Raw genomic sequence first — 14,376 nt, 5'->3', positions numbered from 1 at the left:
TTATTGACCTTTATTCTGCTCCTGCCTGGGATCAGTCAGCTGACACCAACCTCCAAACCAGAAATCGTTTAGCTTTACAGACGGAGATCAGCTGAGACAGGAAACGGGGGGGGAGCTGGTTTGTCTTTTTATTGAGCAGGTAAAATGTCAGTTTTCAAAAACAAGCTGTTCAAACAACAAAGATTTTATTCATGAAGTTAAAACATCAGCTGTCAGTAAACGGCCGCACCGGCTGAAGTGTCGCACGCCAACATTTCAGGACGAACAGTCGTGCTGGAAGTGCAAAGTCTTCTTCTTCACTTTCCGAAGGTATCCATGATCATGCGGTTGCTGTCGGCCTGCTGTGCAATCTGCTCCGCCCGGGCCATCTCCAGAACCTCCCTGAGCAGGTGGAAGGTCAGGTCCAGAGAGATGGGAGGCTCGTCGGACCTCTTCCCCTTCTCCCCGGCTTCCTCGTCCTGCTGCTGCTCCGCCCGGGCCTGTAAGAGGCGCTGTGTGAGCTGCAGCAGAGCCCATTTCACCGCTGAGGAAGAGGAGGAGAGGAGCTCGGGAGCAGCGCTTCCTCCACCCATCCTGAGGGAGAGCTCTTGCCCCAGGTGGAGGAGCAGTGGTCGGGGAAAGAGGCGGCGGTCAGCAGGAGCGGCGGCCGGCTGGGCGTCAGCAGAGCGAGGGAGGACAGCGCCGAGCAGAGCCGCGAGCCACAGCAACACATTCAGCTTCATCTCAGAGGGCAGTCTGCAGGAGGAAGAGGAGAGAGCACGCTCATTCACACACCTGCAACCAACCGCATCATCGACACCGTCGACGAGGCGGACGCCCTGAAAACGACCTGAGCAGACGAAGATGTGAGCGGGCGTCTGCTGTTACGGCACGAGTGTCAGCTGACCGTCTTTTCTCAGTTCCCAGGATGAAGGGTTTTATTTCAGGAAGTGAACCAAACAACCTAAAAGCTCGCCTGTGACGGTGACCCGGCGTCACGCGAACTGAAGACGCTTCCTGGTAACAGCCACCAGGTCACAGACACACCTGGGGCCAGGTTAGGGCGTGGCTTCAGTACAGCTGTTTTCCTGTTTGTAATGTAAGTTCTGTTGAACTGAATCTAACCCAGGGGTGGGCAACCCCAGGCCTCGAGGGCCGGTGTCCCTGCAGGTTTTAGACGCGTCCTTGAACCAACACAGCTGATTTAAATGGCTAAATTAGCTCCTCAACATGTCCTGAAGTTCTCCAGAGGCCTGGTAACGAACTAATCATGTGATTCAGGTGTGTTGACCCAAGGTGAGATCTAAAACCTGCAGGACACCGGCCCTCGAGGCCTGGAGTTGCCCACCCCTGATCTAACCTGTCGTGGATGCTAACTGGATATCTGGACCGCATCAGGCAGACCCTCAGCACGCCGGTGTTGTCTTCCTCAAACACACACACACAGTTGAACTGCAGGATGAGTGTTTGTTTCACTGTGCCGTGGTCTGAACGGCTGAGGACCCTAACCGAGGTCTAAGGAGCTCGGAAAGAAAAGCGTCTGGACTTCTTTAAATTATTTAAGCGTGAAAGCAGGTGTGGGTCCCAATCAGCCAGGGTTTCGGGTGAGCTCATTGTGAAACCTGGCCCCACCCTATCATGTGATTTCCTGAGGTCAGATGGCCCAGGATGTGAGTGGGCGTTACCAGACTTAAATCTGGGACTCTCCACCACTTGACCTTAGAACTGAAGAAGCTTCTCGGAGGTGAAACGTCTTCAAGCAACTCAAAGAAGTCCAGACGCTTTTCTTTGCAAGCTCCTTAGACCACGATGACCTGGAGGACTGAGAACCTTCACGACTCTAACCGTGGAAAGTCCAGCCTTGAAACTCTGATAAACACGAAGCCGAATCTCAGTGCTGCTAGACTGAAAGGACAACAGGAAGCAGACTCCACGCCGACCGAGGTCTCAGAGCTTCGCCTGTCCGTCTGCAGTCTGCACCGTCGCACCACCGACAGTCAGGATGGAGAGAGCTGCTCCGCCTCCACCTGAGCCTCGTGAGCTCAGTTTCATTCTTGCATCTTTAGCAAGGTGTGAAACACCTGGCACGGTGACTGCAGCAGCTCGGGCCTTAGTGAGTGAATAAAGACAGACGCGTGCACGCACGAGGCTGGAGACGAAGAGTTCTGCAGACGGATCACAAACCGCGGTCACTCGGACAGGAAGTCGAGGATAAAGCACAGAAATAAGAATTCCAATTATCGGAGGAAAGACGACTCGGGTTTCCTGCGTCTGTGGCGTGACGATGGATCTTCTTACCTGACGTGCGTTTGCGTCTCTGCGGCGTCTCTTCAGTCAAACAGAAACACTCGAGCTGTTTCTGCTTTATATCACAGAGCGGGGGGGAGGGGCTCTGCACGCGCTCAGTGATGACGCTGATGTTGTCCAGCTACTTTCTCTGTGGTTCCAGTTTTGTTTCCTGGTGAGGACAGAGGTGACCTTCATCGTCCTCCTCTTCTTCAGTCAGCATGAAGCCAAACAGCTGGAAGGATTCATAGCTTCAGTGATCAGCTGATCGATTCGTTGCATTTGTACGGAGAAATATTTCCACTGATTTCCACGTCCTGACAGGAAGTGATCCAGACGGAGGGCGGTGGTCGGTCCTGTGGCATTCCAGCTGTGGAGAGAAGAATTCAGGAGGAATGAACATGAAGCACGGTTTTGTTTCTCTCTGACTGTGACAGCCGATCACTTCCTGTCGGCTGGGCGGCCTTGGCGGTGGAGGCGGCGAGCGTGAGGACAACGTGACCTTTCTCAGCCCGGCTGTGGACTCGGCGTGTGACCTTCATCTGCTGCAAGGTCTGAAAACGCTCTGACAGTTGGGACGAATTCACAGCTTTGATATTTGTGCTGCAGCAGGAGGAAGTTCAGCGAGGTGGACATCGGAGCAGCGCCGTGTCCGCTACCATTAGTGATGAGGTCACACAGTTATTCCCAGTGACAATGAACCATAAACGCTTTGAGGACAGGCGGCCTTTAAATAGGAGGACGACTCAAACAGAGGCGCTATCGTCTCCTCGGTCCTTTCCTCCAGAGCTCCTGCTCACCGGATGTTTCCTCTGGGAACTCCCAGCAGGTCGGCGGCCACGTTCACGCTCTCTGTCAGGATCCACTTACTGTATAACGAGCAGTGCGGCCTCGTCACCTGCAGGACCTGGACTCTCTGCAGGTGTCGTTCCGGTTTTGCTTCAATGGATTCTCAAGTAAACTTGTGACTCCAAAGTAAAGACAGAATAAAGCCCTGCTTCTGTTTGTTTAAAGGTCGATGTGTCTCCTCAGCGTCAGGTTTACCAACAGGAAGTCCATCCCAGTGTTTATATCTCTGCCTCCTCACCTTCCCGTCCTGCTGCAGTGACCTCTGACCTTTCACAAACTACAGCGGGGAAAAACTGAGATCTTTCATCTGCATCTTCATTTCAAAAACAAAGTGTTTACATGAGCAGGATGGTGTAGTCGCTGTGTTTCTGTGATGAGGTGAAAGTCTGACCAGGAGCAGACCCGGAGACCACACCCCTGTGCAGCGTGGAGATTCAATGAGACGTGTGCAATGCAACAAAACGTAAAGAAAAGCAAAAATCCCACAGGGCTAGGAAGAGTTGAGGAGCGTCTCTAACAGAAACACGTTTTTGTCATTAACGGACTTTAAAGTGTCCACAAACTCCGTGAAGCTGAGCTGTGCACACATGCAGCTCTGCCACAGCCTCTGAGCCTGACCTCAGAGAGAGGAAGCAGTGTATCTGCTCCTGGGAGAAAAACTAAAGAATGGGACCTCTGCTCACAGCTTCTGTACAGCCGTCTGCAGAGCTGCTGGGCTCAGCGTGAACACCAGCAGTGACCAGTTTGTAGGAGAGGACATGCAGGAGGAGGGGGGTTACCACCAAACCGACGTTCAAGGACCTGAGTGAGGTGAGAGGTCGGAGAGCTTCAGGTGATGTGCAGGCTGCACTCACAGGAGCTCAGACTGTTGTGTGGACCATCAGCAGCAGAGATACGTTTATGCTGTGGAGGATGAACAACTGAGGGTTTTACCAGCATGACCAGCACATGTCCTTCAGCGCACACGCATGTATGCAGCAGCCCAACTTCTGTGCACCTTTTTGTGTTTTTGTGCCTTCTCACTGCGTCGTCCTGCACCGACATGGCAGACGTTACAGGCTCAAACTGTCCTCATCCATGCTCTGAACTTGTAAATCAGACTGCGTAGTTGTGAGTTTTGTAACCTTGTAAACCAAAAAATCTGAAAAAGTCATGTTTGTGCATCTATAGAGGAGAATTTGTGTGTTACACATTATTTTTTTAAGGTCTGCTTGCAGATAGAAAGCAGAAAGCTACGTGTCAAACTCAGGTTCCCTGGCTGTGTGTGACTCTCAACTTACGAGTACGAATTTTGAATCCGTTCAGCTGATTGGTCAATGTCATGTCACATGACAATGTCCAATCAGAGAACAGATGGGTTTGGCTGTGGGAGGGGCACTTTACTTAGCTTCAGGTCCTGGAACATACAGTTTGAAGCTGTAGGATCTCTGTAGCTTGGTTATTTAACCTTCGGTGGCTGTTGAAAGGATAAAGTTGTGCTACACCAGAAATACCTTTATTACCGTAGTATTACTTTAACACAAGGTCAGGGCTGACGCGGACCATCGCTGCGAGTTACCACAAACTAAGAGTGAAGCTGCGCTGGCCGCTGCGCTCTGCCGTTGATGCGCCTGCTTGTTGTTCCAAAGCACATATCTCTCTGACTTTATATCCACTAAATGAGTTTGTTGTATTATCTTAAAATGTTTAATAAAAACATGTATCGCTCAAGCTTTGTAACTGTCCCGAGCAGTGAAGAGTGTGTCGTTTCCAACACTGCTTCCCCCTGAGGTCCACGGAGCCGTTGAAAAGGCTCTTCAGGTCCCTGTGTAAGCACATGTGTGATTGACATGACAGTGAGCGATCAGCTGAAAGCAAGAAAAATCGGGTCAAAATTTGTACTCGCAATTCGTACCTCTGTTGGAACCTCAGAAACAGAATGTGCCCACTAAGATAGGAAAACGTGTTTGTGTGGTTCTGTGTGTGTGTGTTTCTCAGAAGAGCCTCTGTGTCGCCTTTTTAATCCCCTGTAATCTGATCCAGGAACAGTTGCTATATAAATCTGATGTGACGTGTTTAGACGGACTGACCCTGAACGCCTCACAGAGCACACCTGAGCTCATCTGTGTGACTCTGGTAGAGACTCTCACACTGCTGCAAACACAGAACACACCTGATCAACTAATCATCTCTCTGATCTGATGTCACGTCTCCTCCGTCAGGCCGTGGGACAGAAAGCTTTCATGTTTCCATGGATATAAAACGTAGGCCGCATCCTTCGGAGGACCCAGCCTTCGCGGTATACGTGGGCCGGGTCCTTCGAAGACCGAGAAGGCCGGAAGTGTGAGGTTGTGAAATGTGACGGTCTAGCCTTCAGATTAGCGTCACCGCTGTGTCGGTGGAGTTTAATAAACTCGCCGTCTGCTTCTTGCTATCTAAAATATAACAGGACACTGGAGTAAACTCTCGACCGTCTCACACGTCTGTTTAATCCGTTTTCTGTTTGACGTTTATTCAGCTGTGTGAAAATCCCGGAGGAACCCACCCGGTGGATTAATAAAGTTTTATTTAATCTAATAATCTAATAACTTTGATCTCAGCCAAACTGATTTGCTCACAAACAAACAAAACACAGTTAAAAGCCAAACAATAACATTTTTAAGTTATCTTAGTGACCACTGAACCCCCCGGTCAGCTATCGAGCTAGTGGGTAACAGATGTCTCTGAAAACCTCGGAGCACTTCTGCAAATATGTGGTGTCTTGATAAACCGAGCAGATATTTGAGGTTTACACAGCTACATTCTCGCCTGAAAATATGTTAAAAGCTTATTTTGTGACCTAGAAAGAATAATAAGAGTAATATTAAAACTAACTAGCTGCCGCCATTGTTGTAAACTGGAGTTTGGCTGGGCCGCGCTATGAATTCTGGGATATGGTGGGCCACGAAGGACACACCCGACCCATCCTTCAAATTCGGGGAAATGAAGGACGCATTTGTCGACCGCATTTGAAGGAGTCGACGAATTGGGACAGCCTTCGTCGCCTGGCTGTGACGTAATCGGCCTTCAAATGCGGCCTCCGGAGGATGCAGCCGACGTTTTTTTTTTTTTAATTATTAAACTTTATTAAGAAACAGTATACAGAACATGTATAGTGATGGTAAATTTGATTCTTTTTACTGAATCGAGTTTGAATGAGTCACTCACCAAAGTGAATCTGATTTTTTGAGTCATTTGATTCACTGAGTCAGTTGACCAGAGAGTGCAAAACATGTACATTTTCACTCAAACTTAATTTGTTTCTCTTTTCATGTAAATCCTACTGCTAAGATGAATGATTCTAAAGGAAAACAACTATTTTATAGAGCAAAAAAGAGCAAAAACATTTCTAAAATTAAGCAATTTCCTATCAAAATTGCTTAATAAACATTTATTTTGTTTATTTGCATTTTATTAGTATTTTCCTTAAATGTGTTAAATATATATTTTCTCGTCTAAATGTCCACTGAGCTGTGAGCCAGGGGGCGGTAATGCGCCTTAACATTGGTTGCCAACCAAGAAGAAGAAGAAGCTGTGAGCCAGGAGGGAGGGGGTGAGTAGCTCACATGTGCTGTTAGCATGTTAGCAGAGCGATGCTACTGTGAACCAAGGATCTATTGTCTTGATGTGAGCTTCTACTCAGGGTTTTTTCTTCCAGTTCAGAGCAGAAATGTTTTTGTTAGGATACTGGATGTTGTTTTTCTCCACAATTTTAATTATAAGCTAGATACATTGCTGCTAACAGCAACAGGGATGAGTCAGTGAGTCAGTTGGGCTTGTGAATCATGATTCATGAGTCAGTAAAGTGATTCTCGAGTATTGAACGATTCGTTCATGATTCGCGCATCACTAGTACACAACCAGAACAAAATGAACATATGCCAGGGGGTGTAATACAAAGAATTACATACATTCAATAATTTGTAATTACTACAAATAGCAATAGTTTTCACAGCCTTTTCGTTAATTGATCCACGAATCAATTTTATGTAACATAAAACATCATTATAGTAATGTTTAAAATTAGGCTTTTTGTTACTGTATTTGCATTTGTGAAAATAAAATTTAGCTAAGATAACTAACAAGTTTATTATAAAGTAAACATCTTCTTTTTTTTGCCTTCGAAAGAAACAAAATACAACATTTTCCCATTTCACAGTGAAGTCTTTGTAGAGATGTCCAGCAATGAATCTACTGAAGTCTTTCCAAAATGTTCCAGTGCATGAACAGATCCAGAAGAGGTGCTGCACAGTCTCAGGATGGCTTCCACAAAATCCACAGCTCACATTTATGTCCCTTTTGAACTTTGTCATATAATGATTAGCAGGATAAAATTTATGCAGTATTTTAAATGAGACTTCCTTCACTTTATTCGTTACCAGATACTCGTTAGGAATCGTCCATACTCTTTTCCACTGCCGACGTTTTGGGACACAGCTACAGTCTCGCAGCTGTAATGTAGGCCTTAGAAACAAACCGCAGCACTGAGCATGCTCAGAAACAAACTCATTCACAGCAGTCAGATCTTTGTTTTCCCGCTCTGCCACAGATTCAGCTGCTTCACCTCTCAGAGTTTTATCATCATCATCGTCGTCCGAGCACGGCTCTGATTGGGGCAGCGCTCACAGAAGAAGAAGAGTCACATGACGTGCTCGGACGCAGAGAGCCGGGGTTAACAGAGAGAGCTGATAATCAGTGTACTGACAGCCCTCCTCTCTGGGGTTTCATCGATCAGCTGACGTCCTGCATGGCACACCTGTCAGGTGTAAGATGAAGCTGCTGTTTTGTTCCACTCAAAATGACAAACAGGCAGGGGAGTGGATAAAGGGAGACACCTGGCTAAAGGGTACCCCCACAGGTGTCAGGTGGTTTTACTCGTGCAGAGAAAGCGATTGGTGACTGGAAGCAGGCTGCTTCTGTTGCCTGTTCCATTTAGGCCACGCCTCCTGTAGCAGCAAGCAGAGTTTAAAGCCGCCTCCCTCTGGATTTGATTCTGTGAGCAGAGTAAGCCTTCAGAGAAGCAGACCTGTCGGTCGGCCAGTTTCTCTGACTCATCGTGCCCTGTTATAAATGTGCTGAGCTGTGTGTGTGTGTGTGAGGATTACTGCTGCAGGTATTTAAACCCACAGCCAGTGTGTGTGTGAGCAGACGACATGCAGCAGATCTACAGACACAGCAACGAACAGATCGAGGTTTATACCACCGTCTTCTCCCCCCAGGGTGAGTGCAGCACACCTTCACCTCTCAGCAGACACACCTTAACACCTCGAGTCGCGCTTTGTGTCAATGCCGACAGCAAGTTCAGGTGCTGATGGGCGGTGCCCTTCTCATGAATCTGACCTAAACCATCAGATTGGGTCAGACGCGCCCGTCACAACGTTCAAAGCTTCTCTGACTGCAGCGACGCCTGACGACGACAGAGATTGGTGTGTTTGCTGCTGAAGCCAGCTGTTCTTCGTGGTGGTGCTGCTTTCATGAAGCTCCAGATGTTACAGTGGGTGGTGGTGTTCAGCAGCTGGAGTGTGACGATCACGCTGTCGCTCCAGAACCCGCAGACACGGATCAGCATTGATGCTGCTTTGAGCCGAGTGCTGTCCGGAGGACGCCACGATCTCCAAGCTCCAGCGTCTGAACTCTCCGCTGAGTCTTCATCAGAGCGTGATGATGATGCGGTCACGGGCTCTTCATCGCTGTTTTACGCCCACAGTCTCTCACTCGCAGCTGAGCCCTCTACATCGCCTCGCTGGGCGGCAGATGTTGAACAGCTTCATTACAGTTTTCGAGGGTTTTTTGCTGATTCATTGAAACACGCCGCTGACATCAGACTCGGAGAAAATACGTCAAGTTTCTTAGTTCCAACATTAAAACTTTTTCTGTCAACTTCAGGCTATAAATGACCTGTTTGTAGGAAAAGACCTGAAAATCTGGCGATGCTCTTATGAAGAAAAACTGAGAAACTCTCAGCAAAGAGCGACTCGTCAGCTCAGGTCCTCTGTGACAGACGGCGACCTTTGGCCTCGATGATGCGATATCAGACCACCGTAGTCTGCTTCAGGAAACCGAAGCTTCATCATCACTCCGTGTGGAGCAAGTTAACCCGAGCGGGTTTCACAGAGTGGTTGGTCTTTGGGTTCGAATACAGCCGTTCATGCGAACCCTGCATGATAAAGATTACACTGTTGTTAAGTCCTGCCAGGTATCAGCCAATCAGAAGGTCTGAGGACAGCTGCGAGTGGATCAAAAGGAAGATGATCTTCACAGTGAGGAAAAGTTAAACGGCTCTTTCGTGAACCGTGAAGGTCTTAGATATCACCGCTCTACTTCCTGTAATGTGTCTCAGGTGTGTTTGATCCTTGAACATTCACTTCCTGCTCTAATTCAGCCTGATCCTGTTTCCCGGCATCTCCAAGCACCTGAAGGCCGCAGCGTTTCCTGGGATCAGACTCTGACCGTCTCGGACCGCTGAATGGAATAAAGCAGCTGGAAGTGATGCCATCTTTACACTTTTATACAAAGCTAATCTGGTGTAACAGCGGCTTGCTGAGGACGCTCAGTGACAACCATCTACCAGGTGGCCGGTGAACGCCTTCAGCAGCATTTTAACCGCACGCTTCGATCAGGCTCGCTTCAGAGACCGTTCCCTCGAAGGTGAACCTGACACATCTTTAGTTATAAGACTGAACACGAGGAGAGGGTAAGATATCCATGGAAAGGTGAGATGTGAAACAGATAACTGGCAACCAGGTGGATGTTAAAAAACATGACATCGGACCTTCGCCGCTTTGGACAGAACAGCGAGGAAGAGCGGCAGCAGAAAATCAGCTGTTCCTTAAATCACACAGATTACATCTTCCAGTGTGTCTCTGATCCTTTAATCTGTGTCTGCACAGATCTGATCGGCTCTTATCTAAATTCCTTGTCTTAACTTGAGCATCTCTGTATGCTGGAGCCAGCTCACAGTCTCTTCTTCCTCACAGGATGCAGAAGTTTCCTCGCTTTTCATGTTTGTTTGTAAGAATCAAATGCAAAAATTCAAATGTATGTTTTTCTTCTCTCGGGTGAACTGAAAACGCACCGAACCTTCTCGTATGTCAGCTGACACCATGAATCACTAACATTACCAACTCTAAAGCTTTTTGTGCCCAGAAGCACTGTGTACACAAATATATGACCCACAATGTCAGTAAAACAGGAACAAACACACACACAGGAGTTTTGTGGGATCTGTATTGATGAGCTGATTGGTTGATGTGACTTCCTGTGTTTGTCAGTCTGCAGGTCGAGGACAAGGACGAGATATGTGGGAGCAGAGAAGGTAAAACCCGACACCTGTCACGTGGGAAACATTTCTACAGCTCCAACAGTACACTCTTAAAACCTTCATCCAAACACATCATTCATCAAACCTTTATTCTGAAAATCTGAAACTAAGAAACACATCTTATTTTGAAAGGCATGTAAGCAGTTTACCTGTATCACTGAAAAGAGATAACAGCAGATCCAGAACCTGGTCAAATTTACAAATGAAAGAAAAGATGACTCGACTAAAACACGATGTTGAAACAGGAAATATTCATGAAATGATCACGTTAACAAATGTCTGGTGTCTCTGCAGTACTTTTGTCTCTGTTTGTTGAGGCACGTCGGGCTCCTCAGTGAGATTTCTCAGTATTTCTTCCTGTTTCGTGTTCATGAGACGATGAACGTTTGTTAGTCAGCCTCCCGACTTCTCGGCCTTCTCACGCCCACCAGACAACAGCTGCCAGGTTATTGATCAAAGCCGATAAAAACACTCCAGTGTCGAGAAGCCAAAACACATCACAGGTGAAAGAATCAATGAAAACATGCAGAAGGTAAAATGGGCGGAGCCACCTCAGTGCCCGAGTCCAGCTCAATAACCCGTTTGTCTTGATGTCAGGGTTCAGGCTCTGGCTCGGGACCAGAGAGGCTAATCAGTGTTACATCAGCACGACCTCTGACCTCTGTGTATTCACAGCCTGCTGAGCCGATTAAAGACGCACACATGCGTCCTCAGAGTGACATTCATTCATAAAAGCATCGATTTTGTTCTCTTAGACTGATTTTAAATGTGCTTTTGACACTTTTAACTCAGTGAAAACCTTTAAAGTTCGTTCTAAGACCATTTGTTTTAAATAACCCGCACGTCGGTTAAACGCACTAATATAAACATGACATCTGCACGATATTTTTAACATTTAAACTACTTTAAAACTTGCAGAATTTGTCAGTTTAAATTTATGAAAAGCAAGAATTAAACACATCTACAGCTCATCTTCTTTTATTGGGCATTTATACTTATTATCTGCAGGATTTATGGTGTTTTTGTGATATAAAACCACCTTTTGAAATACAAAATGCTGACATGTTAACACGTTTTTAATGTTCTAAAACAATTACTGGGACTTTTGAAACCTCTAAACTATGTTTTGATCATTATATTATGGTTTGAAAAGCCGAATGCACCAACAGAATGATGACGGTTTAAATTAACGGCTCCTGTTTTCTGAATATTTCCATGAGTTTTTACTTTCTTTATAGTAAAGTGCTGTTCAGGTTTGATCCTCTGGGGGGCGATATAGTCATAAGCACTTCTGACTGTAACTGGCAGATGGCGGTGGCGAGGATCCAGTACCGGGGCCGCTGGCCGAAGGAGCTGAACCTGAACCAGGGGGACCTGGTCCAGGTTCTGTTTAAGGAGGATGAGGCGTGGTGGTTCGGGCGGCTGAAGAACGGGGATGAGGGTTACTTCCCCGCCACCTGTGTGGAGCTGCTGCAGGTAACGGCGCTCACCTGGCCAACTGGATTAGAAACTCCACCTCAACCAGTATGAGGTCCTTTACTTCTCTCACCCCAACCGGTCACAGCAGATGGCCCCACCCCTCCCTGAGCCTGGTTCTGCCGGAGGTTTCTTCCTGTTCAAAGGGAGTTTTTCCTTCCCACTGTCGCCAAAGTGCTGCTCATAGGGGTCATATGATTGTTGGGTTTTTCTCTGTATCTATGGAGCGCCTTGAGGCGACTTTTGTTGTGATTTGGCGCTATATAAATAACATTGAATTGAATTGAATTGACTCTGAAAAGCAGGTCCCTGAAAAGACCTTCCTCTGATTTAAGGCATGACTGAAGAGCAGCAACATGTTTGACCTTTAAGCAAAAACTAAAGTGAGCGTTGTGACACGACGCGCAGCCTTAACGTGGCCAGCCTGTTTTCACCTGGTAATCCCTTTGGTACTCTGGTACCTGGCAGCAGTAATGGAAACCACAGATTAGTTTTAAACAGGCTTCTGAGGGATTAAAGGCTCGTAGACGCTCCAGGTACACCTTTAAAAATACCTGTGCAACATTCATTTATCTATTGATGCAAAAAACCGCCATTTAGTTCAGAGGAGAATAAAGAAGGTCTGAGTTCTTCTGGTTTCCTCTGTGCTGACAGGTGGAGGTTTGTAAAGGTGTTACAGGTGACCTGTCCAGGTGGACCTTACCTGTAGCTCTGTGACAGACGGGCTTGATAAGAGGAAGGCACACTTTTTAACCGTTAAAAAAAACCTTCTTAAACTGCCAATAATTCATTAAAGGCGTTACAATATACTAACTCACCTTTGAGCTGAATTTAGGGCGCTGCAACTCACCTGCTCACCTGTGTCACATCTTCACCAGATTTAAAGGTGTTCAGGTGTTGAAATGACTTTAACCCTGAATAGCAAACATTGGTATTAAACTCTGGCTTCTGTTTGTAACCTAAAACAAACTCAGCAGCTGATTGGCTCACAGCCAGCAGTGATGTAATCCTGTGTTTGTTTCACAGGGTGGAGCGTCTTCCATAGCCACACCCACACTGCTGAGGAGAGGCTCAGTACCAGCAGTTGTATTGACCGCAGGCGCCCCCTGTGGCTGCACGAGGTAACTGCAAAAACAGGTTTTACAGCAACAAAACTTTATTTAAACACTGAGCAGAGACAATCAGAGGGTTTAGCTGCTGTTTGAGGACAAACACTGAGGCTCTTTATTGTTTTAAATATTGAACCATTATTACCAAAGACTGTTTTAGAACTGCATGTTTTTTATTGTTTGGATGCAGTTTACTTTCAAAGTTCAGCTTTTAAATGCAGATTATTACTAATGTGACTTCTATTTTATATCAGACGCTTTTATTTGTTGTCCTTTTGTCTCTCTGTAGTTGATTTCTTGTGACGTGAGGTTCTCCGGTTCCAAACATACAGTTAGATTTTTATGGATTTTTGACGGGACCGATCGTCGGCGAGAACACAGAGAGAACTTTGGGGGAAACTCACTGTGTGTGCCGAGGGCCCTCGCCCCCAAGGGCCAAAATAAAGCCCTCTGAATGTGAGTCGGCTGTTTTCACTGTAAAACATGGACCTGATGACTTTCTCTCCTTTCAGCGGTCGCAGCACCCCGAAGCTGCTCAGGAAGAACAGCATCCGCCGCCCGCTCGGCCTCGATGGGCCCTCAGTGGCGGCGGCAGGAACGGGAGGCTCCTCCGCGGCTCCTCAGGGGTCTCCGAGCCTCCTCCACCGAGTCCTGGCCAAATCCAGGAGGAAGAGCTGCCCGCATCTCACCCACATCCACCACCCTACCCCCGATACCGGTTCCGTGAACACCGCCTTCCAGCCGGACTAGACCCGAGTTCACTCCTCCTGTTCCTCCTCCTCTGCACGTGACCCAGGAGTCCCAGGGGTCAGGTCCAGGTCGCTGGGAGGCCCTCTTTCATCTGCTCGAGTCTGAAGCGAGTTTCAGAGGCCGATCGAGTCACCTGTCCATCGAAAACCTCCCAGTCAGCCCCGATTGCCCGACGTCAGCCTCAGCTGGACCCCTCAGACGGGGCGGAGCCACCGTCGCTGTCAGAGACGCTCACTGAGGTTTCAGAAAAAGGTCGGGACACCGGTCCAGCTTCATCGCTTTATTAAAACTGTACAGTCACTTTGTTTTTGTGTCACTTCACAAATTTGATGTTTAAAAAAAGAAATAAAAGCATTTAAAATCCATTCCAATATCAATCAATACATGACAATCAATACAATCAATAAATCTATTGTGAGGGTTAAAAGAGCAAAGTGTTAAAAACATTCAGCCATGTTTCAAGCAAGAAATCAAAAGTTTTACATGTTTAAAGGAGCAGTTCATAAAATCAGCACTAAAAACTGTATAAGGTTAAAATCCGTTAAAATACACGTGAAGATCACCATCATCCTCTCCTCAATCAATCAA

The 14,376-nt window shown here is 47.1% G+C and overlaps 2 protein-coding genes across 3 annotated transcripts; one reads left to right on the top strand and one right to left on the bottom strand.

Moving 5' to 3' along the window:
• Positions 1-722, bottom strand: LOC146368703 (corticoliberin-1-like). The gene has a single exon (XM_084912345.1). It carries the CDS (start codon positions 720-722, stop codon positions 297-299), a length of 426 nt encoding a protein of 141 aa, XP_084768471.1. The 3' UTR covers positions 1-296.
• A 5,882-nt stretch (positions 723-6,604) lies between these two features.
• On the top strand, positions 6,605-14,153 carry LOC146368702 (uncharacterized). 2 transcript variants are annotated; one of them, XM_084912321.1, is made up of 5 exons: positions 6,605-8,352; positions 10,404-10,447; positions 11,762-11,929; positions 12,956-13,050; positions 13,551-14,153. In XM_084912321.1, exons 1-5 carry the CDS (start codon positions 8,286-8,288, stop codon positions 13,786-13,788), a joined length of 612 nt encoding a protein of 203 aa, XP_084768447.1. In that variant the 5' UTR covers positions 6,605-8,285; the 3' UTR covers positions 13,789-14,153. The 2 variants fall into 2 exon arrangements, with proteins under 2 accessions (XP_084768447.1, XP_084768448.1); XM_084912322.1 differs by having other exon boundaries at positions 6,605-9,780.
• Positions 14,154-14,376: the final 223 nt, after the last annotated feature.

The sequence above is a fragment of the Perissodus microlepis genome, chromosome 18 (genome assembly GCF_051167445.1).
Source record: "Perissodus microlepis isolate ML-2025 ecotype Zambia chromosome 18, ASM5116744v1, whole genome shotgun sequence".
Lineage (NCBI taxonomy): Eukaryota > Metazoa > Chordata > Actinopteri > Cichliformes > Cichlidae > Perissodus > Perissodus microlepis.
Note: the sequence above shows the minus strand (reverse complement) of the source record. Positions and strands in the feature narration are given on the sequence as shown.

Excerpts from the sequence above, each read along its gene's own strand:
- LOC146368702 (XM_084912321.1), top strand. The coding sequence starts at position 8,286 with ATGCAGCAGATCTACAGACACAGCAACGAACAGATCGAGGTTTATACC. Across the intron at positions 8,353-10,403 it reads CACCGTCTTCTCCCCCCAGG|TCTGCAGGTCGAGGACAAGG; the intron begins GTGAGTGCAGCA and ends TGTGTTTGTCAG. Across the intron at positions 10,448-11,761 it reads GATATGTGGGAGCAGAGAAG|ATGGCGGTGGCGAGGATCCA; the intron begins GTAAAACCCGAC and ends TGTAACTGGCAG.
- LOC146368703 (XM_084912345.1), bottom strand. The coding sequence starts at position 722 with ATGAAGCTGAATGTGTTGCTGTGGCTCGCGGCTCTGCTCGGCGCTGTC.